Consider the following 26,956-nt stretch of genomic DNA (forward strand, 5'->3'; position numbering starts at 1 on the left):
GTCTAAGGAAGTCAATGCTGTGTGATCAGAGCACTGATAATTGCCAAGGGCTGAGACCTCCCCATTGTCAATACATTAATATTTTAGCAGACTCTGTTGGTCATAATAGTCACTGACTTGGTCAGCTTATGATCTTAGAAAGGCCTTTTTGGTCTTTGGTGGGATATTAAATGTAGCAGATTATTGATATGCATTTGACATGTTCTGTAGTTTCTGAGATGATTTCCTAAAAGGTATGGTTTCTAGACATCGAATACTGTATAAACACAGTCTGCAGAGAACTGGAGAAAAAGCAGGGTGTAGCATAAAGAGGCATGGGTTTTGCACACTCTGATGTGAGCCTAATCGTAGCTCTGCCAGTTACCTAAGTGGTCGTAGTAGATATATTAATCTCCTAGAAGCTGCAGGCTACTCACCTCTTTCAAGTGAGAATATTAATTTCTATTCAAAGAGATGCCTTAAGAATTCAATGAAATACTGTAGATTATTATCTAGCACATCAAAGAGGTTCAGTAAACATTAACCTCCTATTCTCTGCCCTTTATGTTAGACGGTCTTATTAATTTAGGTTCCACCATTATGGAATTGTGGTAATTTGACCGTAGTTATTGTTTACCTCTGCATTGTCCATGTATAAAGGATTTATTAACCAGGTTGAGAGTAAAGGATTATAAGGATTATATTCAATGAATGAAATAGTTCATAACTATATTTACAGCACATGTACAAATTGGCATATCTGATTATAAGTTAGTGTTAGTTGTTAATTTCAAGCAGGAGTTCTACTTGAAAGCGTTTTAAAGCACTCAGTTTGTTGAGTGAACTTGAAAGTTCCTCTTTCCTCAATGTTTCTAAAAAAAAATCAACTCAGACTTTCTTCCTCTACCTTCCCATGTAAAACAATATTACTTAGTGGAGATTTTTAACAGCCTGTGAAAAGTTGGGATGAATTGCCTCTATGTATTATTTTCCTAAGATTGAAGCTATGTGACAGCATTGGAGGACATTATGTGCCTTGTATTATACCACTCAGGAAGTGCTATCTCCTTCCTAATGTGTTTTTTCCCTTGGTTAACAATTTGTAATGAAGTACATTCTGGGCCGGGCGCGGTGGCTCACGCCTGTAATCCCAGCACTTTGGGAGGCTGAGGCTGGCAGAGCACGAGGTCAGGAGATCCAGGCCATCCTGGCTAACACGATGAAACCCCGTCTCTACTGAAAAATACAAAAAAATTAGCCGGGCATGGTGGCAGGCGCCTGTAGTCCCAGCTACTCAGGAGGCTGAGGCAGGGGAATGGTGAGAACCCGGGAGGTGGAGCTTGTAGTGAGCCGAGATGGCGCCACTGCACTCCAGCCTGGGCGAAAGAGCGAGACTCCGTCACAAAATAAAAAAAAAATTGAGGTACATTCTGGGAGATAGTTATACTTGTTCTAAATAACTGGTGCAAGCTTCTTTCAGAACAATGAACCCTTTACTGTTCGTGGCTCAGTGACCAGGAATAAGACCTCAGTGCTGTGCTCCAGTACATAGCCAGGACCAGACAGATTCACTTCCAGATCTTGGCATAATGTTAGGGAATTCTTGGGAAGAAAATGGCTACCTCTGACATTTCACCTCTATGCCTTAATATGCAAACATGTTTAAGCCTATGCAACTATGGAGGAAATGGTTATCTTTGTGTACCTATTTCAATAACTATTTAAATATAAAATGCTCTTGTTTTCTAAAATATATTTTACAATTGTCATCTGTCATCTTTGATTTTATGTTAACTAGCTTAAAAGGGATGCCTCTCAAGCAGTAATAATCAAAAACTAAAATTTTTGTGTTTTTCTGCATAGATCCTTTTTACTTTTTGAACATCCTCCCATTGGTCTTCATATATCATTGCTCTTACATTTGATGTATATTCTGACCCAAGCCAAATTTAAGAAATAATTTATTACTAGACTGGCACCAAATTTTTTTTTTTTCAAAGAAATGACTGTTGTTGGACAGGTACAGAGACACCTGATTACCAAAAAAAGGTCTACATCTCTATTCTACACTACCTGGTTAAATGAAGACATTATTTTCAAAGCATAAGTGGGTAGGGTGTTCCCTCTTCAAAACTGCTCTTTGACTTTTTTCCATGCAGTTATTTCTGGCAAGTAGAGATCAAAACAGCTCTCTGAATAGTCGTTCAAAACCAACAAAACTCATCTTTGTTAAAACTCATAACCAAATTTATTAGGGGGCAATACATTTTCTGTATGTCAGTTCAGCATCACACACACACGTGTTTTAACAGCATGGAGCATAACCAGAGACAACTTACCTGGAATTCTGGGGGTGTGTAACTTAAGAAGTTGAACCCGGGGAACTAACTTTGGGAGGTGCGCCCTCCTGTGATGTTCAGACATTTTACTTTGAAGAACGTCCTTTCTGTGTTTATCAGTGTTAGCTGTTTGTATTCTTTGGTACTATAATTCTCTGTTGAGAATGTTCTTGGTGTATTCACTTTGCCTTATATATTTTCTTAACCGCTGTTGGAAATGAATCCTTTTCTCTGTACCACAGCATCCACAATACTTGGGTTGCATTTTGGCTGGTGGTGTGACAGAGGCAATCAATGCCCTGTCAGCATCAGAATCTCCTTGAAAGGAAGCAAAATAGTTTTTCAAACGTAATATGAAAGATAAAATCCAGGCCAACAAAGTCAATTCCTGATCAGAATTTGAAAGATAATAAAAATGAAGAACTAGTGAAGACCAAAAATGTGAATATCAAGAAAAAGACTGAGCTGAGTAATACAACTGTAAACTTTACTATAGTGAATTGTGAAATATTGTGAACTTTTTTCCTGAGCCAGATTAAAGAGGACTAGGAGGCCTATCTTCATTCGCATAGGTAACTGAGCCCAACACAGACTACGTGAGCTTGTTCATACAATTTCAGATAGGAAGCAGGAAATAGAATCTCAGGTCTGATGCAACTACTTGCTTCTGTTACATGAACTTTTAAACATTGTTTCCTTAGAAATTACAAGTTTATCCGAAACATTTAACTCTATCTATGTGTTGTGGATTGATATGCAAATTGTTGTCACATTTAGAATGGATTTACCCCCATCCTGTAATGTAATTCCCCAGTGCTTAAAAACACTGCTATCCAAAGTGAAGAAAAAAGGAAGCACCGAAAAAGGCCTCAGATAATGCCACTAAATTGTGATAAAGAGAATTTGGTTAGTTCATTTGAAAAAATTGGGAGTCATTTAAAGGGATGATTAGTACTCTGCCATGAGAACTGTTGTACTATTGTTGGAAAACAATTAGGTTCATCCTTTCTGTCACAGGTGAATCAACTTTTTACTCTAAATTATTTATCATTTTATATTAATTCCCAGTCTTTAAAAAATATTGAAATATTGCACTTAAGTTAGCAGGAATTTTTTCAGTTTGAAGATGTTATTTTAAAAACATATATATTATTTTTAATATTTACTATTTAATAAATGTTTGATAGTGAACCTAATAAATGCCTCATATTTGCTTTCTACTTCAGAGCTATATTTCCCAGACTTCAGCTAAAGTTGCATATTACATATATTATTATTTACTTAAATTTTTTCTTTAAATTTATCACTTAATTGGTTCATTCAATAAATATTTATTAGGCACATATGTACTAGGCACTATTCAAGCCACTTTTAAAATCTAAACAACTTTAGTTTTGTCCTAGGATATTGTATATGTAAAATCATAATGTTACTTGTATTTTTCTAATGTAAACTTATATGAATAATATAACTATTAAAAATATGCAAAGGAGGCTGGGCACAGTGGCTCACGCGTATAATCCCAGTGCTTTGGGAGTCCGGGGTCAGAGGATCACCTGAGGCCAGGAGTTCAAGACTAGCCTGGGCAACATAATGAAACCCCATGTCTACAAAAAATTGTTAAAAATTAGCGGGCATGATGCTGTGCACCTGTAGTCCCAGCTGCTTGGGAGGCTAAGGTAGGATGATCACTTGAGCCCGTGAGGTCAAGGCTGCAGTGAGCACGCCAGGCATGGTGGTGCACCCCTATAATTCTAGCTACTTGGAAAACTGAGGTGGGAGGATCACTTGAGTTCTGGAATTCAAGGTTACAATGAGCTATGATCACACTACTGCACTCCAGCCTGGGTGACAGAGTGGAGACCTTGTCTCTAAAAAACAAAACTAAAAAAGAATATTTAAAGGTTTGTCCATGTTTTACCTGAAATAATTTTACATGCCACCAGTGGCACTTTGGACTGCTTTGGTGTTCATAAAGCACCTTCATGTTCGTGGCCGTTTTAGATCCTTTCAATGACCCACAAAGATGTGCAGAATTATCCCCATTTTACAGATGGGAGAACTGAAGCTCAGAGAAGTGGCATCCCAAAGAATACAAATCACAGGTAGTTAAGCCAGGTCCCAACCCTGGTCTTCTACTCTAAATGTAGCACTCCTTACTTATGCCATTCCCTAACAGCAGGACTTTGTAGAAATGGAATGGGGAAGTAAAGACTGAAAAGGGGAGCTTGAGGTCAATGCTGTTATGAGATCGGTGATGTGGCTAGTGCTCCATTATTCTTTGATGTTTGCACAACAGCTCTGCTTTAGCAATAAGGAGCACCAAAGAATTCACAAAGAGAGGTGTTATCAAGGTTAAAGCCTGCAGAAAATTTTAACGTCATCTCCGGTTAACTGGCTCTACTTAAAAGTGATCTAGGATGATTGATCCAGGTTCTTCGTTTTTGTTTGTTTGTTTTTTGTTTTGTTTTTGAGACGGAGTCTCGCCCTGTCACCCAGGCTAGAGTGCAATGGTGTGATGTCCACTCACTGCAACCTCCACCTCCCGGGTTCAAACAATTCTCCTGCCTCAGCCTCCTGAGTAGCTGGGATTACAGATGCCTGCCGCCACGCCCAGCTATTTTTAGTATTTTTAGTAGAGACAGGGTTTCACCATGTTGGCCAGGCTGGTCTCGAACTCCTGACCTCATGATCCACCCGCCTCAGCCTCCCAAAGTGCTGGGATTACAGGCGTGAGCCACCATGCCCAGCCAGATCCAGGTTCTTCAAATATGTACTATACCTCTCTTTCGAGGGTTGGTTTGGCTCTCTGAAGAGTTTATGTCTTCTTTTGTCAGACTTTAAGTTTCTTCTGAGATACATGAGGTCCCACTGTGCTGACACCAAATCAAAAACTTAATTAAATTACCAAATGTGTAATATGGGCCTTCGGAACAAAATAAGCAAATAAGCAACCAGAGATTCAGCCTTGTTCAGAAAAACTCTTAATCATCCACCACATAGTAATGTCTGGCTTTATGAATATGTTTCTATCTGCACTGAGCAAACTATAAAACTATTTATGTTGAAGGATTATTGTATCTAAACAATTTGAATGAAAGAAGAGTTTTTAATAGTCAAAAAGTATTGGTAGGGCACAGTCGTTCATGCCTTTAATCCTAGCACTTTTGGAGGCCAAGGCAAGCAGATCGCTTGAACCCAGGAGTTTGAGATCAGCTTGGGCAACATAATGAGAACCCTGTTTCTACAAAAAAATTAAAAAAAATTAGCTGGGCATTGTGGCACACACCTGTGGTCCCAGCTACTCAGGAGACCAAGGTGGGAAGATTAAGCCCAGGAGGTCGAGGCTGCAATGAGCCAAGATCATGCCACTGTCTTCCAGCCTGGCCAACAGAGCAAGACCCTGTTTAAAAAAAAAATTTAACATATAACATATGTGTACATTTATACATGAATAAATGAACTATGAATACATATAAATTCCAGGTAACTTTATGATTCTTAAATGACATGAGTAAAGAGTTACACCATGATGGCCAGTACTATTAGCATCATTGCTATCAGCATGAAACCGTGTGGGTAGGTGATGAGTGAAGATAAATGATAAAGCCCTCTCCTAAATTCTCACTAAGAGTTAAATAATTTATGAAACTCCTGGCTTGTGATTGTACAAGAATACAAGATTATAATTATAGATAAAAGTATTATCTTAAATTACTTGCTCCTTTAGTGTAAGTTTTATAAAAATATTTGTGTGTGTTTAACCTTTTTAATGTTACATTTATGTATTTGATTTCCTGGTACTTTTTTAAATTTACAAGTTAGCTAAATAATTTACAAGGGAGTGTTCATTAAACATGATTTCTATTTAACTAGAAATTGAATTGTTTTCGTTGTTCTCTGATACCATTTTGGGGGGGTTATCTTTAAAGTTTCTTGAATATTTTTCAAATGTATGAATATTTCCCCAGAAAAAACACACACTCTTCATATACATTTCGCAACGCAGTAAAGTGCTAAAATCCTGAAACAAACTAAACTTCCTTCTGAATGTGCGTGATCTTGTTATAGCAGAAATGCACAGTGGTATATATCTTACTTATATTTAGTTTCAGAAGGACTCTCTTTGCTTTCTTTTTCGAGGTCATTTAATCCTTTATAAATAATATAGTTCAGTATAAGAGTATGTTAGAGGCTTAGACGCAGATTTAAATGAAGAAACCATGGTAGAGTATTAGTTCAGAAAAAATATCCCTGGAAAATTATTCAAGCATAAAAAGATTGAATATAAATTTGGGCAAGTTGTCATCTAAATTTTGTAGAAATAGAATTTTAAATAGTTTGACCTAAATTTTTGAGCGTACCTGTGTGTGCGTGTATTTTATATATGTGTGTGTAATTTTATATATATAAATGCTACATATATATATAAAATGACTATATTTCAATGTATATTGGAGTTGGTATGGTGGAGAGAAGTTGAGCACTTTGGAGTCAGACCTGAGTTTCAATTCCGGCCATGTTATTTAAATGCACCAAGTCCCATCTGTAATAATATAAAAGTAATACTAGTTTGCAGTAGTATCATATTAAATGATATAACAGTGCCTTTTACATAAGTGATGCACAAGAAATATTTTTACTGTCCCTTATTCCATAATTAATTAAAAATAAAAATTGAAGACTCAAAAAAATAGTTTGACCTAACTTTGTTTTTTAAATTAAGACCAATGCGGTAAGTTTTCATTGCTGTGTCTTGCTTTGTTTCACTGTGACTCTGATTCTGTGACCTGATCAACCCCTTCTGAGATCCCTCGCTACACCAGTTTAAGTATCATAGAAGTTTATGTTATATAGCACAGCTTCTTTCCTGCTGCCAAGAAGCTTATTTAAATATAAGTGGAATCATTTATTGATTACAAAAATGAAATCTGCAAAGCATCTTTCATATCCCCTTCATGTGAGTGAATACAAGATGGAGGCTCATTTCTAACATGAAATATGAAAGTGCATCCAGGCATCCTTTTTTTTTCAAACAACACATGGATACATTTAGCTCACTTTAGCTTTTCCAGTGGTCCCAGTAACCCAATAGGACACTTTTCTTTATGTGAAGTGTTATTGGAACAAAGTTGTCTCTTGTGCTGGCACACAGTGAGTTGGGTATGTATGAACTTGTGTGTATAAGACATTTGTTTGGGCAAAATATAAACACATGAAAAGGAAAACATTTCCATTATTTGACTGTTTTTCTCATTGAATATTAGAAATGTTTGTTTCAGACTTAACAATGAAAACTTCTTGTTAATCATAACTGTGTTTGAAGGGGTCATAGAGAAGTTATTTCTAAATGACATTCATGAGTCAATCTTGAGGACACAAAGACAAAAGTTAATAATCATTTGCTTGCTTATTAGTGTTTATTTTCTTACCCATGAGGCATTTTGTTTAACTGTGTATTTTTATGTAACAGTGGATTGGAGGGGAGTAACGGGTTGGAGGAGAAATGGGAGTAAAGTGGCTGGCTTTTACCCCAATTGAATAGCTGAGTTACTTGCCTTGAAACTATGCTTACACAGCAAGCAACACTATTTTGACTTAGATTGTGTGTGTGTGTGTTTACAGAATAAAAATAGCCATGTTTTTCTAAAAGTGTTTTATTCCCAAGTCACATACAAGTTTTCCTAATTATTGCTTTTATTGTGGGGAGGTGGCCTCAAGAACCGTGATAGAGATTCTCAGGAGTGTGCAGCAAAGGCTGCACCCTCCACACACACACATATCCCCCCACCACACTTGGTGGCTGACCTCTGTTGACATAGCTGACCACACACAGACTGGCAGTGATAAAGCAAGATAAGACAAAGGGCACACGCACAAGGCATAGCAACACCCTCTTCTCACATTTAATGGCCTCTGCAGAGCCAAATATGTACTAGGTCATGATCGTTGCTGTATGCTAGGATAAGTGTTCAACAGGACTTGTCACATTTTAATTTTCACAGCGGTTCTCACAGGAAGGTAGGTATTATTGTCCTCATTTTACAGAGGAGGAGACTGAGGCTCAGAAAATGTGTTTTACTCCTACTAGGAAGTGAAAAGTAGGATTGAAACTTTGATCTGTTGGCCCAAGGCCCACCCACTTCACTAACTACCTCTCTTGTCTTCCCCTTATACTTATATCACAGTAGTCTGATACTACAGATTTGCAGTTGCTAAGAAAGTGAACCAGGATCTCTGATTTTTATGATTTTGTGAATTGAAGGTTGTTTAAATTCCAGATTTTATTCCCAAAATATTATTTTCAAAATGTTGACAATTTTAAAGCCAAACAGCTTTTCACTTCCACTGATGTTGCAGCCTGGAGCCACAGAATCAACCTCTAATGATTGAGTGAGGACAGAAGATTTGACAAGGCAGTGAAGGTTAAGGCTCCCCTCCCCGCCAGTGCAGCACCTGCTTGTATGGCAGGAAAGTAAAAACCATGTTTAACAATTACAGGTCTGGGTAATGTGGTTTGGTCTTCATACCTTCACTCAGGTGGAGCCCGAGAAGTTGAAGACACTAACAGAAGGTTTGGAAGCCTACAGCCGTGTCCGGAAAAGGAACAGAAAGTAAGCACTTTTAAAAAATTTTACTTTGTTTTTCAAGGATATAATTTACTGTTTTTCCATCAAAGGGACAGTGAAATCTCACTGATTCTGTCCATGCTGTGGCCTGCGTAGGTTTGTTACCACCAAAGAGGACCATTATAGACGAGCCAAATTAGTGACTACGGAAAATATCCTCTTAACATTTTATGTTTACACTATGTGTAATATTTGCCTCTTCATCAGTTCTTTCTTCATTTCCTGCATCTTCATTCCTCTCATTTAGTGGAAAATAAAATATAATTAATATTCTCAACATATAGCAATTAAATAGGCTCTGGAAGTGTAGTGAATCAATCCATTTGCAATTCAAATACTTTAGGGAGTAAATACCCCTCGTTGTACACATGTAAATAATTTTGGCAGATTACTAGTCAAAATGATGCTAAATAAAGATTTTTTTTGTTGCATCAGGGATGTGGACTTGAAAGTAAGTTTTCTTTGGAATTACAACAAGAAGTTGAATTTCAGGCCAGTATTATTCAAGTTTTTCTAAATCTTTATTTTCTGAGGAAATGTAGTGGGGACAAGCAGATAATATTAGAAACATAATTCTTACTGTGATACAATGTATGTTTATGTATCATAACTATTATTTCATATTAAGGTAGAGAGCTACAAATGTGCTTCTCTATATGTACATAGCTATTTAAAAATATGTAATTGATATACCTGTTCAGTTGCTATATTAATTTCCACATTATCAAGCAACCAAAAATTATATATTAATTAATTTTTATTCATTTGCAAAATGATCCTCACATTTCCCCCCCAAATATTGACACATAGGCTTAATGTGTTTATATATTATCATCTTTCTAAAAATACCATTTAAACTTCTGTTTGTACATCAAGACTTACAAAGTGGAGGTCAGAATGATTCGTAGTGTATCTTGCATAGAAGGCTTATATAATGATATCAGTAATATCTATTAAAAAGCATTCTCTTTCACTTTATGGTGTTTCCCATAATTCTGGCCAGAGGCATAATTTTAGAAGTCAACAAATCTTAGGAAGACTCTTCACCTCAATAAAAGGTATCTGAAAAGATGACAGCTGCAAGAGGCAAACTCCTATGTCTCTATGTCCCAGACTCCTTTAAAAGGTAGCAAATTGGTACTGGCTTTGTGAAAGGCCAAGTTAATTGCCAGATAACATCCCTCTAGACCTGATAAGGAAAACAGGGATCAAGGTCCCTTCTACTCTTACTGAAGCACACTTGCTATGCAGAGCTTAGCAACAAGATAAGGCCACTAAAATTAATACAAGGTCTGGATGAAAGGAGGAAAATTGCGAATTACCTACATCACAAATTTGCAGCGGGCCAGTTGCCGTAAACTATTCAACAGTACCCATTTCTTTGGTGTAAAAGAGCCCTAAAAATGTTTCCTACAGTGAAACATGCCAGTTACTTGGATTATGTACAAAATAAAGTTAATAACAGAAATAAAATAACTCCTCTAAATATTCCAATACACTGCCTTGAAATGAGCTGAATTTTCCCCATGTATTTGCTATTAAGCAATTTCTGAAAGGTAATGAGTAACAAACTACAATTTTAAAAATGTTTCTTCAAAGCCAATTTCCTATTTGTAGTAAATTAATGTGAGAGCTCTCTAAAGGAATTCTCCTCATGATAACCATAAACTTAAAGTGCAACTTGGAGAAGTAAAAGTAGAAAATACAAAGTAACATTTATAAAAAGAACTTTATTTACCATACCATTGTCTAAGCAGACAGACTTTCGTTTTCGATGCCCAGTAGAATGCTTTACATTTTGCACATGTAATTGCAAATTCATCATTTTATTCTCCCAGTCACGAGATGGGCCAAAATTACTGAGCCATTTGCAGATGCGGACACTCGGACTCAAATAGTTTAAATAATTAGTTGAAAGCCCCACAACTGATAAATTATATGTTGAACCAAATCATTTTTAAATTTATGCACTTATTCTCAATTTAAGAAGATAAATTTAGCAAAAAAGTCTGTGCCAGGAACAGTGCTACAGTCCCCGAAGCTCACTGTGTAGTGAAAGAGACAGATGTAGAAACAAATAATTCAAATGTCAAAATTGCAACAACAGCAATATATATACTATATTTTGGGGTCATAGGGAAAGGGCAGGTAAAGGAAGGGTTCCTAGAGGAGATGATATGTGGGCCAAGCCTTAAACGCTACACAGGCATCAGCCACACAAAGGAAACAAAGACCAAGATGGGGTGGGATAGTGTTTAGATGAGAGCAGCAGTTGAATTTGGGGGACTGTAAAGTATCGGATGGGAAGTTATAAGAGGTATAAGCAGGAACCAGATCATGAAGGGCCTAGTAAGGGCCAATAGGATGTTTTATTGTTTTGGAAGTGCCTAAAGGGGGCAGGTGGTCGGATTTTTCACCTTAGGTATGGCCGTGTAGGAGGACAAATTTTAAGGCAACAATATTGAAGATGAAGAGATTGTTCAGGAGCCATGGCAGAATACAAGGGAGAACGAGGACCCAAACCAGGAGCTGGTGGAGTTGGGGAAGAGGATAGAAGTGAAGGAATGTGGTCAAGACTTAGGAGGTAAAATAGACAGAACATGGGGTGATTGATCAGAATGTAAAGGAAAGGGAACAAAATCAAGGACAGCTGTCAGGTTTTCAGCTTGGGAGACTTGGTAGGTGGTAGAAACACTGACAAGTGGAGGTTACAGGGGGAAGCTGTTGAGCACAGTTTGGGGTGCCTGTAGGATAGTCTGGACATACATGTCTGAAACTGGGGAGAAGTGGTATTTGACAGTATACAAATGACTGCAGTCACACAAAGATACTTTGACCAATTTGAAGAATAGTAGGCTAAGGATTGAACATGCAATAGAATGAAGAAGACGGGAAGAATGGTCAGCGAGGAGGAGAAGAATCAGGGAGAGTAGATAGAGTCTCAGAAGTCAAAGACTGATAAAGTGATCAACAGAGGTGCAGTAAGACAAGAACTGAAAAATCTCCATCAGATTGGGCAATTTGAAGATCACTGGCAAACTTAAGTGAGAACAGTTTCCAGTAGGGTGATGGGTATATACACAAAATGGCTATTAAATAAGAATAAGGAAATAGAGAGAGGAGATGTAGATTATTTACTCTTCTTTCTACCCATAATGTGAAAAATTCCTGAAAAATACCAAAGAAAAGACTTTTAAAATGATAAAGATTTGACTACTTTTGTAGACTGAGGGGAAGAAGAAAAGAGGAAAAGGCTGAAAAAGGAAGGTGTCATTTGGAGCAAGATAATTAAGAGGTTGGTTTTTCACCTGGACTCAAGTCCTGTTTCTACCACTTCATAGCTGTGTGTTCGTAATCTCCCTGAGCCTAAATTCTTCATTTCTAAAATGGGCATAATCCTACTTTAGGATTGTTACAGCATAGATAATATAGAGAGAGCCTCAGCACAGTACTTGGCACATGGCATTTAGTAAATAGCTGTTTTTTCTTATAAAGATATAGGTGAAAGAAAATTATCTGTTATTTTCACCAGTTGAAACATTCGACCACCATATTAGATGTTTGGGATTTTATGTAGTTGTTTTAATCCTCAGTATCCTCAATCAAACTGTACAACAAATAAATATCTTTAAGCGTTATGTTCTAATTATATCCTAATAGTAACATATTTATTTAATACATTACTTAGGGCACTTTTGTACTTAAAAGCAGAAATAGCTTTATTAAAGAAAAATTCCACAGCTTTTACATATGTTATAGTTTTCATTTTAGCGAGGAGCAAATCTTCTGTCTATATGTACGTATACATTTCTTGGGAAACCTGATTTTTTGTGAAGCTGGAAAACAATAAAGTGATTAAATAAATCACACTTTCACTTTAAAACCAAGGAATGATACTTACCATGTTAAATTTTCTGAGATCTGCATACATTCCCTATGGATTCGGTTTCAGAGTTCAAGGTTCTTGACTTTTAGATGTCACCCAAATTTGTTACGTACTATATGAAGTGAGTCACTTAAACTCTAAACCGACAGTGTAGAACAACTTGCAATTTCTCATATCCCTTCTATTTCTTGTACTACTCATAGAGGTGTACCTGGCTTTTTAAAAAATTAGTGAAGATAATGTGTGACAGTGTAGGCAATGAAGTTGAGAAGTGGCAATTATCTCCATTAATAATTAGAAATGTGATTATATGAACATCTATTACTTAATCAAGTAGGTTTTAGAGTGTCCATTAGTAAAAATGTTTATTATTAAATGTCAGCGGGGAATAGAAAATAGTAGAAGAAACTCCACAGGGAGGCCCTCTGGACTGAAAGACGGAATTTTGACTAATTGTTCATTTCTTGAATTCATAGAGCTTTTTCTTCCTCTTGTAAGTTCATTCTTCCCTGACCTGACCAGTAGCTGGTCTGCAGATTTGACATCTGGGAGAGTGTCTCTTTACCTTTCGAATCTCATGATATATACAAATAATTTCATGCCCCACATCTATGTATTTATTTTCTCTTCCAAAAGTAGTCATTTCTCCCTCTATTAACTACTAAGTTGTGTTAAAGGTAAAACGTTATACTAATTTAACTTGAATTAATGCAAGGTGTTTACAAATATTTTAAGTATCTTGAAGAATGAGATGACAAAACTCATGAAATTGTTTTTTTCAACAAGTAATGCTGAATCATTTTTGTGCTTGAATGGTAATTGCTATTGCAATTTTTCATGGTTAGGTAAAAGTTTTTTACCTATGACTCTTTATTACTTTTGAAAACTATAGTCAAATATCCATTTTCTTCGTTACAAAATTAGAATTAATTTCACCAATTCCCCTTAAAAAGTCATGAAGTACCACATACAAACAGTTATCATAATACCTATTCCATCAAATTATTGTAAGGATTAAATGAGATAATGCATATAGAGTTTTAATACAATACTTGGCACATAGACATTTTTTAATAAATAACAGGTATTTCTTTTACTAAGATTAAATGTGAGAGAACCAAGGTTCTCTGGAGGTTTTTCGTTAAAACATTGTAACTTCATTTTAAATATTTAGAACTTTATATAGTCAATTTTAAACTCCTAAGATATTATAATCAAAATTTATAATAAATAAATGGCTTTTAAACCTTATGTTAATACTTCAAACTTATGTTCATACAAAAGAAATAGTAAAGATAAATTTATTTAACACATTACACACGGTGTGATATTGTCAGGCAACGTGGCAATGATAATACTGTCAGAACCCTTGCCGAGCAGCCTGCAAAAGGGGCCCCAGCCCAGCCTCAGCAAACCCTAGGTGGCCTTGCAGAGTGCTCCCAGGAGCTTGCTTGGCAGACACCTCGTTAGGAAAACAACTGAGACTGACTCCATGAGATGACCAGGGCCCCTTGAAACTGGAATTGGTAGGTAAAAGGAAGACAGTACATACATAATAAAAAAAACTTCTTATATACCAGTTAAAAGCAATAGATTATACAAACTAGATGGTATTTAAAACAGTTATAAGGAGAAAAAAGCCAAGTATGTACATCATGACACCTTTTGTGTGTGTATATTAAAAAAACACACATAAAACAATACTAGATTAAATATAAAAGCAGACTAAAAATTGAGGGGGGAAGGTGAGGGAAAATGGGACCAGGATTGATAACAAATGGGAACTCCAGCTTTATTTTTTTAATATAAAGGACTTAAAGGAAGTATGTAATTTATTAACATTTCCTCCCAGGAGGGGAATATGTTAGGTTTATTTTATCCTATGTACTCCTCTGCATTTTTAAATTTCTAAAAATAAATGACAAAAATATAAAAGCTAAAGACTAGCTTACAGGGCAGCAAAAGGTAGGGGTTGATGCCATATTACCCTCATAATTTGGTTAAAACCAATACACTAATTTTTCCCTTCAGTTAAACTGACCTAAGTACATATATTTTTTTGAAACATAGGACCATCTGGGCCACCTTTGACAAATATTTTTATTTAGCAAATACATAGAGCATCTATGGTATGTCTACTATAGAACTCAGGGGTGGAAAACTCGGAGTTCTCAAAGTGTAGACAGCAACTCAATGTATGCATTGTCCAGTCCTGGTGTGTGAGGATAAAAACTAGTGAAAGCTATGGTAAACTGAACTAAAGTTCAAAAATGTTTCAAAACACTATGCTAACCAAACTAAATACGACAGTAAGCCAAACTCTCGCACGACTGCAAATTTCCAGTCTCCATGGTAGATGCTGAGATAGGACTTAACGCATGGAAACCCATGCTAACCGCCTGTTACGAAAACGTTACCTCCAGCAGCTTTTCTAGTAATTGTCATGACAGGATAAATGAAAAGAATCACTTTAGTACTTGGAAAAAATGAGTAATTATTTATTGCATAAAGGAGGAAAAACAAGTTAACAGTCAGGATGGGCAAAGTGTACATAACCACAGAGGTGGGTAGCATGGATTCACCTGATTTTAGTTCAACAGCTTCATAGATGTAAGCTTCAAAAATGGCAGATGCACCGTGTGTGTTATTCAGGCCAAACATGTGTAATGGAATGCTAAGTGGATAGAAAAGGTCGGAGAAGTGATAGGCACCCTGAGGCCGTCATTCTTTATCTGTTCAAATAGTTACAGCATTTTGGCTTTTGGGAAAATGTGCTAGGGGGGCGAAGGCTCGGAGCCTCAGGTGCGTCAGAGTTAAGCTGTTTCCCACCCCGGAACGTGCACGGGGATTTCAGCCTTCACTTGCTCAACTCCGGAGCCAGGACGCTCCAGAGAGGGCAGAGGGAGCTCCCTAGTGGCCAGAGCCTGCAGTTCAGCCCCTCCGCCCTTCCTCTGATCACAGTCAGTCAGGCTGCCTGAGAAAGACACAAGAGGCAACGCAGGGCCGGCTGGAGCCAGGGAGCATGAGGGGCGTCTCTGGGAGGGGGAACCCGTGGCCCAACTTTCTTCCCAAATCACCAGATTGTGGGAGAAGCATGTGGAAGAGGAAAAAGTCCATCTTCCCGCTCCACAAACTGTTCAACTTTTTTTTTTTTAATAGTTCTGTGACTTTAATCGTTAGTATTCAGTGGTAAGAATCCCAGAGTGATGTTTTGTCATCTGAATTTTCCAGACGCGAGCATAAATTGGCTTTCTCTCGTGGAATTGGTACTTTTGTTTTCTGATTAGGAAATTAAATTGAGTTTTGTTTCTTTAAGTTTTTAATCTGGTGTGTTGTTTTCATTAATTCCAGAAGTGGAAAGCTAAATAACCATTTAGAAGCTGCTATTCATGAGGCCATGAGTGAACTGGACAAAATGTCTGGGACTGTAAGTTAATTTATTTTTCCATTATACTGTGTTTCTTTCAAAATAAATTGTGTTACACTTTTTGGTAAAGTCTCTTGAATATTGTCAAACAACTCACATAGCAATACTAAATTACTAGCCTAGAAAAAGAAGACAAATATCAGAAAAGATTCAAAGTCATTTAAGAAAAAGAAACCTACCGCATTAACTATGTCTTTCTTCCTGAGATAAGTAACTTTTGTTTTGCCACATAACATTCTTTTAAAATATGAGCAGCAAAATACTGAAGTTCAAACCACAGCTTTCTGCACTTGACTCTGTGAATGGCCATGGCCATTACTGTTGCATATATATGTAGTAATGCAGATTTTGTTCTGTCCGTTGAACCAAAAAGACAGTGGGGTCAAGATCAAGAGTATATAGATCTCTCATATCCCATTTTTATTGAACTGTGCATATAATAGCATTGAGTGTGAGAAGTTTAATCGTTATCCTCCAGTTCACACATTGACTGATGTAAATACTTAAAATATAATTTTGGTAATCTGTTTAAAATGTGAATTGTCTAAGGCTATTTAGCATGAAAAATAATTTCTTTTATTTGACCTTATGTCACAAGGTTATCTGAATCCCAACAAACCATCCAATGGCAATTGAATGATGGGATTAGTATAGGTTTTAGAGATTTTGTAATCCAACCAACCCATCATTTCGCAGATGGGTGAATTGAAGCTCTGAGACATTAAATTTCCTGATAAAATTATAGGAAAGATCTAGATTGGGGATTATAAACTCAAATGTTTTCTAGGGCCAGGCAAATAATATCAGTAAGTAAAGTGGGCCAGGTATGACAGCAGTTGGAATGGATGAGAAATGCCAGTGAAGATCCATGGGGTAGGGTAGGCTACCAATCTAGAGGCTCAGCACAGTATAAGCCGTTACCCACTTGAGTCTGGGTCTGGTTGAGGAAGGGGTTGCTCCACACCAGGGCACAGATTCTTTCTGTATTTAGTGACCACCTCTCTTAGGACCTCAGAGTGCTCCATTATATCCTTTGCATTTTGCCTTGAAGGTAAAAGAAAAGAGCGTGCTAAGAATACTGCCAGCATAAGTTTTATGAGCCAGACCTGGAAGCTCATTCTGTTGACTTTCCACTGACCTGACCTAATCACGTGGCCTTCTTAACTCAAGTAGAATAGGAAATAGAGCATAGAATGTGCCTGCCCAGGAAAAAGAGAACATGAATATGGCCATCGTCTCTCTAGACTCTGCCTTGGGACATTTGGTCCTGGTGGAATCAGGTAGTTGAGAGTAATAAGGATCGGGGCAACCTGGGAGGCATGTGCTTGCTCTCTCCAGAAGGCATTCCTTCCATGCTCCAGCAGATCTTAGACATCTGGGAAACTGTGTTCATGTTGCAAGATCTTTCCATTTTTCATATAAAACTAGAAGTCTAGAGGTAAATTTTCTCATTTTTATGTGTTGACAACTGTTTTAAAAAATATTAAAGTACCATATGGCTAAACAAAATACCATTTCAGGCCACATTTGGTCCACAGATTACTAGTTTGCAGTCTCAGTTATAAAAAGTTTCTTTCCTCAGTTATAAAAAGTTTTGGCTCTTAATTACAGGCTAGTGGTTTTAAAAAATGTGTATGGAGAAGATTAGGAGGAATAGGCAGATTGAAAAACCCATAAACATTATTTAAAATTTTAAAATATTGTTTTTTAAAAGCATTCTGCATTTGAGTCTGGGTAGCATTGCCCTTTGCTGCTGTCGAAACATTATTTTTAAGCATGTAATTGAGCCAACTTGTAGTGGATCTGGAGAGGCAATTGTACTCATCTCTTCCTAACTCTAAGTCCTGTGACATAAGGTTGGCCAGGGTAAAAGTTTTACACCACAGAAACTGGCAAAATGCTACAATGGACTTGTGTCCAAATGCTGATTAAGCATTTGCTACACCACTGCCTTGGGTTCCATCCCTCCTCTCCTGGGTCTTGGACCTTGCTCCTTTCCACCAATAGCTACAAGACAATTTGATCACTCTCTCCTCCAAATTATACCTGCTATCTAATGCTGCTCAGCCACTGCTCAATCTGATGAACAGCACTAAATGTCGCTAGTTCCTGCATTAGTACATAAAGAAAGGTGAGTTGTATTAACTGCTCCTCCCAGACTACACAATTTCAGATCTGCCAACAGATGATAGTGGTATTCTCTTTTCCATTTTGATTCTTCTCATGAGCAAACGTCCTTGGGCTGAGCTATGTGTGCATGTTCTTATAATTTGTGACCCTTCCTAGTCATTGTAAAATAAGTAGGGTAACAAAGTGAGAAAAAAAAGAGGGGCATGTTTGGTGTGTAATTATTCACTCTTCCAGGCTGTAGTGAAATTGGTGATCTAGGGTCTCTGACAGGGAAGGCTTATTTTTGTTTTAAATGGACAATGGGGGTAACAACTGCACATTGCATTTCCCATACTCGATTTTGTCCAGTTCATCCTTTGTTTTCCGCTGTCTGTTGGCACCCCCAGAGTGTTGCACTGCTTATCAGTTTCTAGCATTCTGCATTCTCTGTAGTGACTGTGGGCACACTGACATCTGGGGTCTTGGTAAACATTTGAAGTGCCTCAGGATATCAGTAATTGAAAGTGAAAGCCAGAGTCTATTCCCTACCCTGTTTCTTTGTCAGAAATTGTATGGTGTTTGTGATTTCATCCTCTGTTGTTGTTGTTTTTTTTCTACCTTTTTATTTCCAGGTACACCAAATTCCACAGGGTGACAGACAAATGAGGCCCCCCAAACCCAAGAGGAGGAAGATCTCCAGATAACAGAGACTACTCCACTAATGCGCAGTGTTTATCAAAGGAACGTGCACAGATGTATCTGTATATAGGTATTGATATAGCCACAGTTATATCAATATTTAGACTATGGCAGATAGCTACCACCACCACAGGGTGCTAAAAGAAACAGTGATACAAAGTTTTTTTTGATCAGGAAGGATAATGAATGCTGGAAAAACCAATCAAAATCTCTGTGTGATGAGAGTGATAAATGGTCAAGAGATTACTGAGAAACTCTTTTTCTATAATACTAAATTGTGATTATAAGAAATAGTCCAAATGTTTCTGAAGAATTTTCAATGTTGTATATAGAAAATACAGAATTTCATGGTGATATCAGAAATGTAAATATTGTACAATATTGTCATGTACAAGCGTACCTAATGCACACTTTATCTTTTATTGTACAAAGAAATAGTGTACAAAATTCTTTGGTTTCTATGGAGTACACCTACCAGAGACTACCAGTGTAAAGTGATAAATAAAAATACAACCTAAATGCTTTTCTATGATAATGTAAAAGACGCTGTTTTTGTATTTAACAGCAGAGAAAAGGCATGATGATGTAATATCTGAATTATGACATACACTGCACACCACTGAGTGTCCATTTATATTGTCTGTTTGGAATGAACCTTGCCTGGAAGCACTGGACTCAATTTCAGGTGTCCAGGAAATTGCAACCTTGCAGATTTCTAAAGGGATGAGGGCTCACAGGTCTAAATTAAGAATTCAGAAACTGCAACCATTTGTTGCATATTTTTTTTACCTAAGTTTTAAAATAGAATAGGTTTTATAAAAAAAACTTAGATGGAATATTTTACTCAGCCATTTCTGTAGTTGACATTTGATAGCCACCTGTTGAAGCAGATAGCTTATACTGACTGCACCACCGCTGGTGCTCAGAATTGAGGGTTTTTTTGCAGATGGTATCTGACAAGGTAAAACTTTCTATTTCCGTACGTGGAGGCAAAAACCCCACTTTGCAACCATTATCAGAGGGAAGGTTGATTATAATTCATTTTTTTGTAGTGGCAAAAATAAATATGAATCATCAAAGCAAGTTTCATATCCATTCATCAGTATTACTTAACCCAGAAGTAAAGGTGGCTTACAAAATTCTTAGCAATGGTAATTTTTTTATCAGTATTGTGTAACATATCAGATTTATTTTATTTAAAGAATTATTTATACCATTAATAGATTCTTATATATATTAATGTGGCAAAAATGTGCAGGTTAAATCTATTAACCAAATTATTTATATTATATTAAGTAAGAAAAAATGTGAAACAAATGTAGAGAGAAAATACTACATTACAAGTATACAAACCTAAAACTGTGAGCCATTGTAAAGTACAAGGTGATTAATAAGAAATGTAGCACAACGTAATTTTCCGTCTTCTCACAATTTTTGTGGTGGTGGTATTACCCTATCTTCCAGGCAGTTAAGCAAAGTTTAGGCTTCCAGCCTGACTTCCGTTGATGGATTGTCAAAAGAAGGGATCTATTATCCCTTTATTCTTGGAACCACCAGTCCCTGCCCCAAACCCTTAAGCCCCTAGAGAGCACTGCCTTGTCCTCTAGCCTGGGGCTCACGCAACAGTCTGCCACTCAGGCTGCTAGGAGGTTCTCCAATAGCAGGCTCAGCACCTCAAACTGCCCACCACCTCTCCTACTGCTCCTCTCCCACCCACCACCCAAACTCCTCAGTCCTGTCATGTAGCAGAGTTCCAGTAACTCAGGAAAATGGAGACCAAGGTCATTCCTTAAGTTGGTTTCTTGGGGCCACAGCACAGAACATGCCACCTGGGCTCACTTTTGATAGCAACAGCTCTTAGTTATTCCCCTAGGTCTCCTGTGTCTCTCTGTCCCTCTGTTCCTACTTTCAACCTACCCCCAAGCCTGATGGAATGCAACTGGCTACCCTGGGCTTCATGACCTCAAAGTAGGAACTCTTCCTTCCGGGGGTAGGTTCATTTTGTCTCTCTTGTAATGGTGGGATTGCCTGCCCAGTTCCTTCATGCTGTCACATGAAGTAATCTTCTGTGTAGTTTAGTTGACACATGTTTATAAGTTAAAAGTTGATGTGGCTAGTATGTTTAAACCATTAATGTCCATTTTTTTTGCACCAACCTGTTTTTCTACTGTTTTTTTCTACACATTTTTGTTTACTCACAGACAGACAGACATGTGTGTTTGTATGCTGGGTGTGTCTGTATGTGTGTGTGTGTTGATATGCAGATTTTTTAGCCTTTGCTTTTCTGTCTTCAGGCTGAGTTTGTGTTGACCAAGCCTTCTGTTTGGTATTTTGAGCTAATTCAGTTTCTGCTTCCCTCGCATTGTATACTTTACATAAGTAGACCATGTAAAGTATGTTTGTGCCCATGATTTCACTGGTTGCTATGGCTTTGATATGGGTGCTAGGTGTAGTAGTTTCAGTCCACATGGGTTTTTTTCCTCTCTTTTAGAGTTATATCGTTTTGTGTAAGCAGTTAATGTAAATATTGTTAGCATTACAGGTCATACAGTGCTGTAACATTTTTTTAAATGTTGCACCTACTTTACAATTAAAAAATTGGTCACTCACACTTCAATTTTGCCCATAGAGCCATTTCTTTCTCTTTGTATTGAAGCCAATTCATTTTTTTAAATGAAGGCTAGGCCTTCTATGTTACTAAAATTTTTATTCCCTAAAATAAACTTTTTTAAGAAACAAATCCAAGAATGGAAACAGATGAAAAATTTTTTCTTCTTTAAGGATCATAATAGTTCCTGCTGGAAAAGGAAATCTAATTTTATTTTGTGTCCCTTAACAGTCCTAGGAAGCACAAGGAGAATAAACTAAACCTCCAAGAAGGTTTTAAAAATTATTTCAAATGAGTGAAAATTAACTGAGCAGCTTTTGTGTAATTTGTCTTGTTTGTAACATTAAAAGCAAACCAGGGTTTTTATTTATTTAAAGGAACATTTTTGGCTTGTACTTTTTAGTGCCATTATGAATGAAAATGCTTTAAGAACATTCATCCCTTGTGATATCATGGGCCACTTTTAGTCTTTTATTTGGACCCTGACTTTGAGTTTTTGCTATGTCTGTTTTTTTAAGTAAACACAGCCTTCTTATTTGAACATAACACTGCAGAATTGCAGGAGGAGAAGCGGACGGTTATTTCACTTTCTGTAAGTTTTAGGAAGATTCTTATATCCTATGAGGTGACTCATTTTTCATTTTAGACCATGATAGCACGTTGTTGTTAACTTTGGTAATCTTCCATGCAGTTTGCAGTGTTCCCTTGCAAGTCGCAAGCATATATGCATTAAGATTTTAAAATCTAAGATGCTTAAGATGTTGGTGGCATTGCTCTTTCTGAAAAGAAAGCCAAAATACTAGGCCTTGCTGAAAATCGGATATCTTGTTTACTGTGCCCATTTATGCCCGAATGGTGTAATGCAAGACTCAAGACTTTTCAATGTAGTATATCAAATGAGTTGTGCATTGATTCATTTGGGGGACATGAACAAAAATTATCAACCAGCCAGAACTGTAATATTGAATTAGTTTATCTTTTTCTTTCATTCACTCTATCACATTTGCATTAGCCAAAGAGATAAGAACATTAGTAATTCATATGTGTAAACAACCCAGAAGTGAATATTAAATCAGTGAGCCAAAAAGCAATAAACAACTCAAGCATGGGAAATCCTGCTGACAGTGGGGAGTCTGATATAGAAAAAAATATATAAAAAGCATTATCTTCAAATATGAAAGATTAATTTGTATCTACTGTAAATATGTATTACCAGCCTTATCTGCATTTATACACACTGTGTGTGTACCTCAGTGACCTTTTATAAACCGGAAAAATGGTTGATTTAATAATTTGTTATGTAAATACAAAGTTGTCTATAAATTGGAAAATTTGATGCCAGATGGCTTCATAATATACAAATGTGTTTTGTAACATCATGCCTTTATGGATTAAGTATAAATACACTGGATTGTCTATGTAGAAGTGTAGCAGTTTACATTTCACCTGCATTTCAAATGGATATTTTTGTCCAAATGGTTATACTAATAGGAAAAGAAAATGACTTGAGCATTTTCAATATGAAAAACAAATATGGTTTTGATTTTACCAAAATTCCTTTCCACACCCAAGAATCTGTTCAGTTCCATGCCGAATGTTTTGCATTATGATATTTCCTAGGAGATTAATTGATCCACGACAGGGATCTACCTAGGACAACTCTCCAACTGAATTATTCTTTTTGAGAGACAAGCTACACCTCTTTCATTCTAACATTAGGCAGGGGAAGAACCCAGCCTCTTACTGCTTTTTAACTTATTCTTGTCTTTGTTTCCACGTGTCTTAGAAAGCACCACACAGATGAATAGGGTCTAGCTTTTGTGAGCAAAGATGGCTACAGAGTGTTGCCTCAACCTTGGGCTATTGACTTGGGCAACGTAGGCTTCCCAGCTTAGGTACTGTTGATGTTTTGGGCCAGGTCATTTTGTGTTCTGGAGGCTGGCCCGTGCATTATTGGATATTTGGCAGCATCCGTGGCCTGTACTCACTAGATGCCAGTAGAGCCTTCTCCTACATTGTGACAATCAAAAATAACTCCAGACATTACTCCCAGGGCGAGAGGTGGAGGTGGGATAGGGGAGAAAGGGCAAAATGAGATTTGAAAACCACTGCCTTGATGGAATCAGTTAGGCTTATGTCTGTGTGAAATATGGGCATATTTGCCTGCAATAATCAACAGGAACCTGATTCCTAGAAGCAGCCAAAATCCATGCCAAATGAGTGCTTCTCAGTCCGTGGATAAAGGAGTAAATACATTAATGTCAGATTTACTTTGAACACCTTTGACACTTTCGATCTTAAGACCCAGGATGATCATGTTCTGAGGATGCTCAAATAGTAGTTTAGTAGAGATACCTAAATAATCGTGGCTCAGAGTTTGCAAGAAAACTGAGAGCTCTCTTTGGGTAATACGAGGAGCTTCAGGCAATGGAAGACTTCCAGATGATGGTGTAGCTGCCTCTGTTAGGCCGAAATGAGGAACTGGGCTAAGGGGAGCATGTTATATATATTTTTTAACAGCTTTCTACAGCAGCCTAATTCAGGTGTCAGTGTTTGTGCAATCCTCTTATAAGTTCTGACAGAAACAGTTCCATAGAGCTTGGTGGTATCATGGATATATTTATTCATTCAATACATTCTTACTGAGTGCCACTGTGTGCGTGCACCGTCTGTGCGTAGCCGTGGGGATACCAATGACGAATAAGACAAGCCCATTCTCCGCCCTTACAGGGCTAACGAAGGAGACGGCCAAACATGTAAGTAAAAGAAAGGATGATAAGGGATAGGGGAGCACATGGCAGGGCTGCGGACTTCGTTTAATAGGGATGGGGGCTTGAACAAGGATCAGAGAAAGATGAATAGAAAATACGCAAAGGAAGAATGTGTGGCATCAGGGAGGGTGAAGGACAGTGTGTTTGAGGCAGAGAGAATGGCACATGGAAAGGCCTGAAGGTCAGAAGAAGCAGGAGAGAAGAATGGCTGCAGTCGCGGAGGCCAAGGCAAGTCTTCCTAAGATTTTGCCCTTAACATGGCAGTAATGGGGAATTATTGTAGGTTTTTAAGGAGGGGGTGATAGGATCAGGTTTGTGTTTTAGAAATATTTATTCTGGCTGCAGTGTTAAGAATGGACAATTGGAGAGGGGTAAGACTGAAAAGCACACAATACATATATCTCATTTCAGCACAGCATTGCAAAAAGCACATCCTTCCTCGACAATTAAAATAACAATTCAGACCCACCATAATTCTTCATATTACATTTGTTAAGCAATTTCCTTCTCAGTCTTGAGGTCAGTGTAAATATATATATGTAAATTCATGTTAATAGTCATGAAGAAATGCTCTGCAGTACACTTACACTTACTGCCAACATTATTCCCTACTTCTACACAAATGGGAAAGAAATAATGTTCCTACTTTGATGATTAAAGGTCAGGAACATTTAAAATCCTAGGACGTTTCGCTAACATGGTAGGAGGCAAGGCCCCCCAAGCAGAGCACACAGGTAAGTGCAGGTCAGGTATGGGCCTTTGGTTTCCTACACGCCTCCCCCAGGACGCAGGAAGCTGCAGTGGAGAACTCAGGATGCCAGAGGTACCAGGTGAGCCCTGAGGATTATGAAAGCAAAGGAAATCAGGACCACAGGCGGTCAGCGCCCAAAACAGGGCCATCTGGCTACCGGGATCTCTGCCCCACAGCAGGGGAGACCACGGCGGCCTTTCATCATCCATTCCAGCCTGTGATTATGCACTTGCTCTTCAGAGTAGCCCCAGCCGCCCTTAGTCACCTCCTACACTCAATAAACAGTGAACTGGAGGACTTTTTAAAGTTAATTATCTATTTTTTAAAAAACAAACAGAGGCAGTGCAATAACAAGCACCCAATTCTACGATCCCGAGGCCAGCAAATAGCCCCTTCCTCTAGCACAGGGCCCTGTACACAGAAAATGAACCCTCAACTGGGGGCAGCCCACTGGAACAGTTACAGACTGTGCCCTGCAGGGTCCCAATCTAGATACGTTCAAATCTAGACTGTGCCGCTAACTAGTTGTTTGATTTTGGGCAAGTTACTTAACCTATCTATACTTAGCTTTTGACAAAAGAGGGGGTGATAACAGCACTTCCCTCGTGGGGTTGATTAATGATTGAATGAGATAATGTAGATTTGATAAAGCTCTTCATGCCTCGCACATGCCAGGCTCTCAGGGAGCATTTATTATTAAATTGCAGTATGAAAGTTTTAGGTTAGCAAAAGGGAAGGGTGTTGTCAAACGTAAGGAGATCTGTCTAGAGTGAATGGATCTTCCTGGGGCACCTTTTTTTTTTTTTTTTCTTGAGACAGGGTTGCACTCTGTCACCCAGACTGGAGTGTAATGGCGGAACATCAACTCACCACAACCTCTGCCTCCCAGGCTCAAGCGATTCTCCTGCCTCAGCCTCCTAAGTTGCCGGGATTACAGGCGCATGCCACCACCCCCAGCTAATTTTTTATTTTTAGTAGAGACAGGATTTCACCACGTTGACCAGGCTGGTCTCGAACTCCAGACCTCAAGTGATCCACCCGCCTTGGCCTCTCAAAGTGCTGGGATTGCAGGCATGAGCCACCACGCCTGGCCTTCCTGGGACACCTTTACAGGTAGGAGAGGGTTTACTTGTCTAGGAAAGTTCTGCTGAAAGGGAACAGCATTGTGGCAGCCTTTTCTGGTTCTCCCCTTAGAGCCCAAGGTTTCTGGATCTACTACTGAGAGTGTTTCCTAGATGAATTCCACTGTCCATGATGCCACACACAGAAATGGATCAGGGCAGAGTCAGAATCGGTATAATTCAAGAACTTCTAACCTTCAGCCTGAGCGAAGCTGGAACCAGCTCTATAAATAAATAGCTCAGGACTCGAAAAGTATAAACAACCTAAAATCAGTCCAATCAGGGAATGCAGAGTTCAGTACAGGGAAAAGTATATTTTTAACTTGAGAGACTGAAATTTGGGGGCTTAGATCTTGGCACTGACTGGCTCTGTGATCTGTGATTTGGTACAAATCACTAAAAAGATCCTGGAGCCAGAATCCCAGGGTGTGGATCCGGTCATTTCAGGAGCTCTGTGACTTCAGGCGAATTCCCCTGCCTTGGTTTTACTAACCTAAAAAATTGGGATGATAATAGAACCTACCTCGTAAAATTCTGTGAGGATTACATAAATGAATACAGATGAAACACTTAGAAGGGCGTCCTCTATGGTAAGTGCTATGTAAGTTAGGTTATTATTACTATTATTACTCCTAAT

General features: G+C 37.9%; 1 protein-coding gene across 5 annotated transcripts in view; it reads left to right on the forward strand.

The window, feature by feature from the left end:
- Positions 1 to 20,481, forward strand: part of MBD5 (methyl-CpG binding domain protein 5) — a 476,246-nt gene extending 455,765 nt beyond the window's left edge. For 3 of the 5 annotated variants that reach the window (XM_055260944.2, XM_055260946.2, XM_063631012.1), the window contains 3 exons: positions 8,859 to 8,932; positions 16,185 to 16,260; positions 19,002 to 20,481. In XM_055260944.2, coding sequence (XP_055116919.1) covers positions 8,859 to 8,932; positions 16,185 to 16,260; positions 19,002 to 19,073 — 222 coding nt within the window. In that variant the 3' untranslated portion in view covers positions 19,074 to 20,481. Of the gene's footprint in view, positions 1 to 8,819; positions 8,933 to 16,184; positions 16,261 to 19,001 lie in introns of all 5 variants that reach the window. The other 2 variants (XM_055260943.2, XM_055260945.2) reach the window with 1 other exon arrangement.
- The last annotated feature ends 6,475 nt before the right edge of the window (positions 20,482 to 26,956 follow it).

The sequence above is a fragment of the Symphalangus syndactylus genome, chromosome 22, assembly GCF_028878055.3.
Source record: "Symphalangus syndactylus isolate Jambi chromosome 22, NHGRI_mSymSyn1-v2.1_pri, whole genome shotgun sequence".
NCBI lineage: Eukaryota > Metazoa > Chordata > Mammalia > Primates > Hylobatidae > Symphalangus > Symphalangus syndactylus.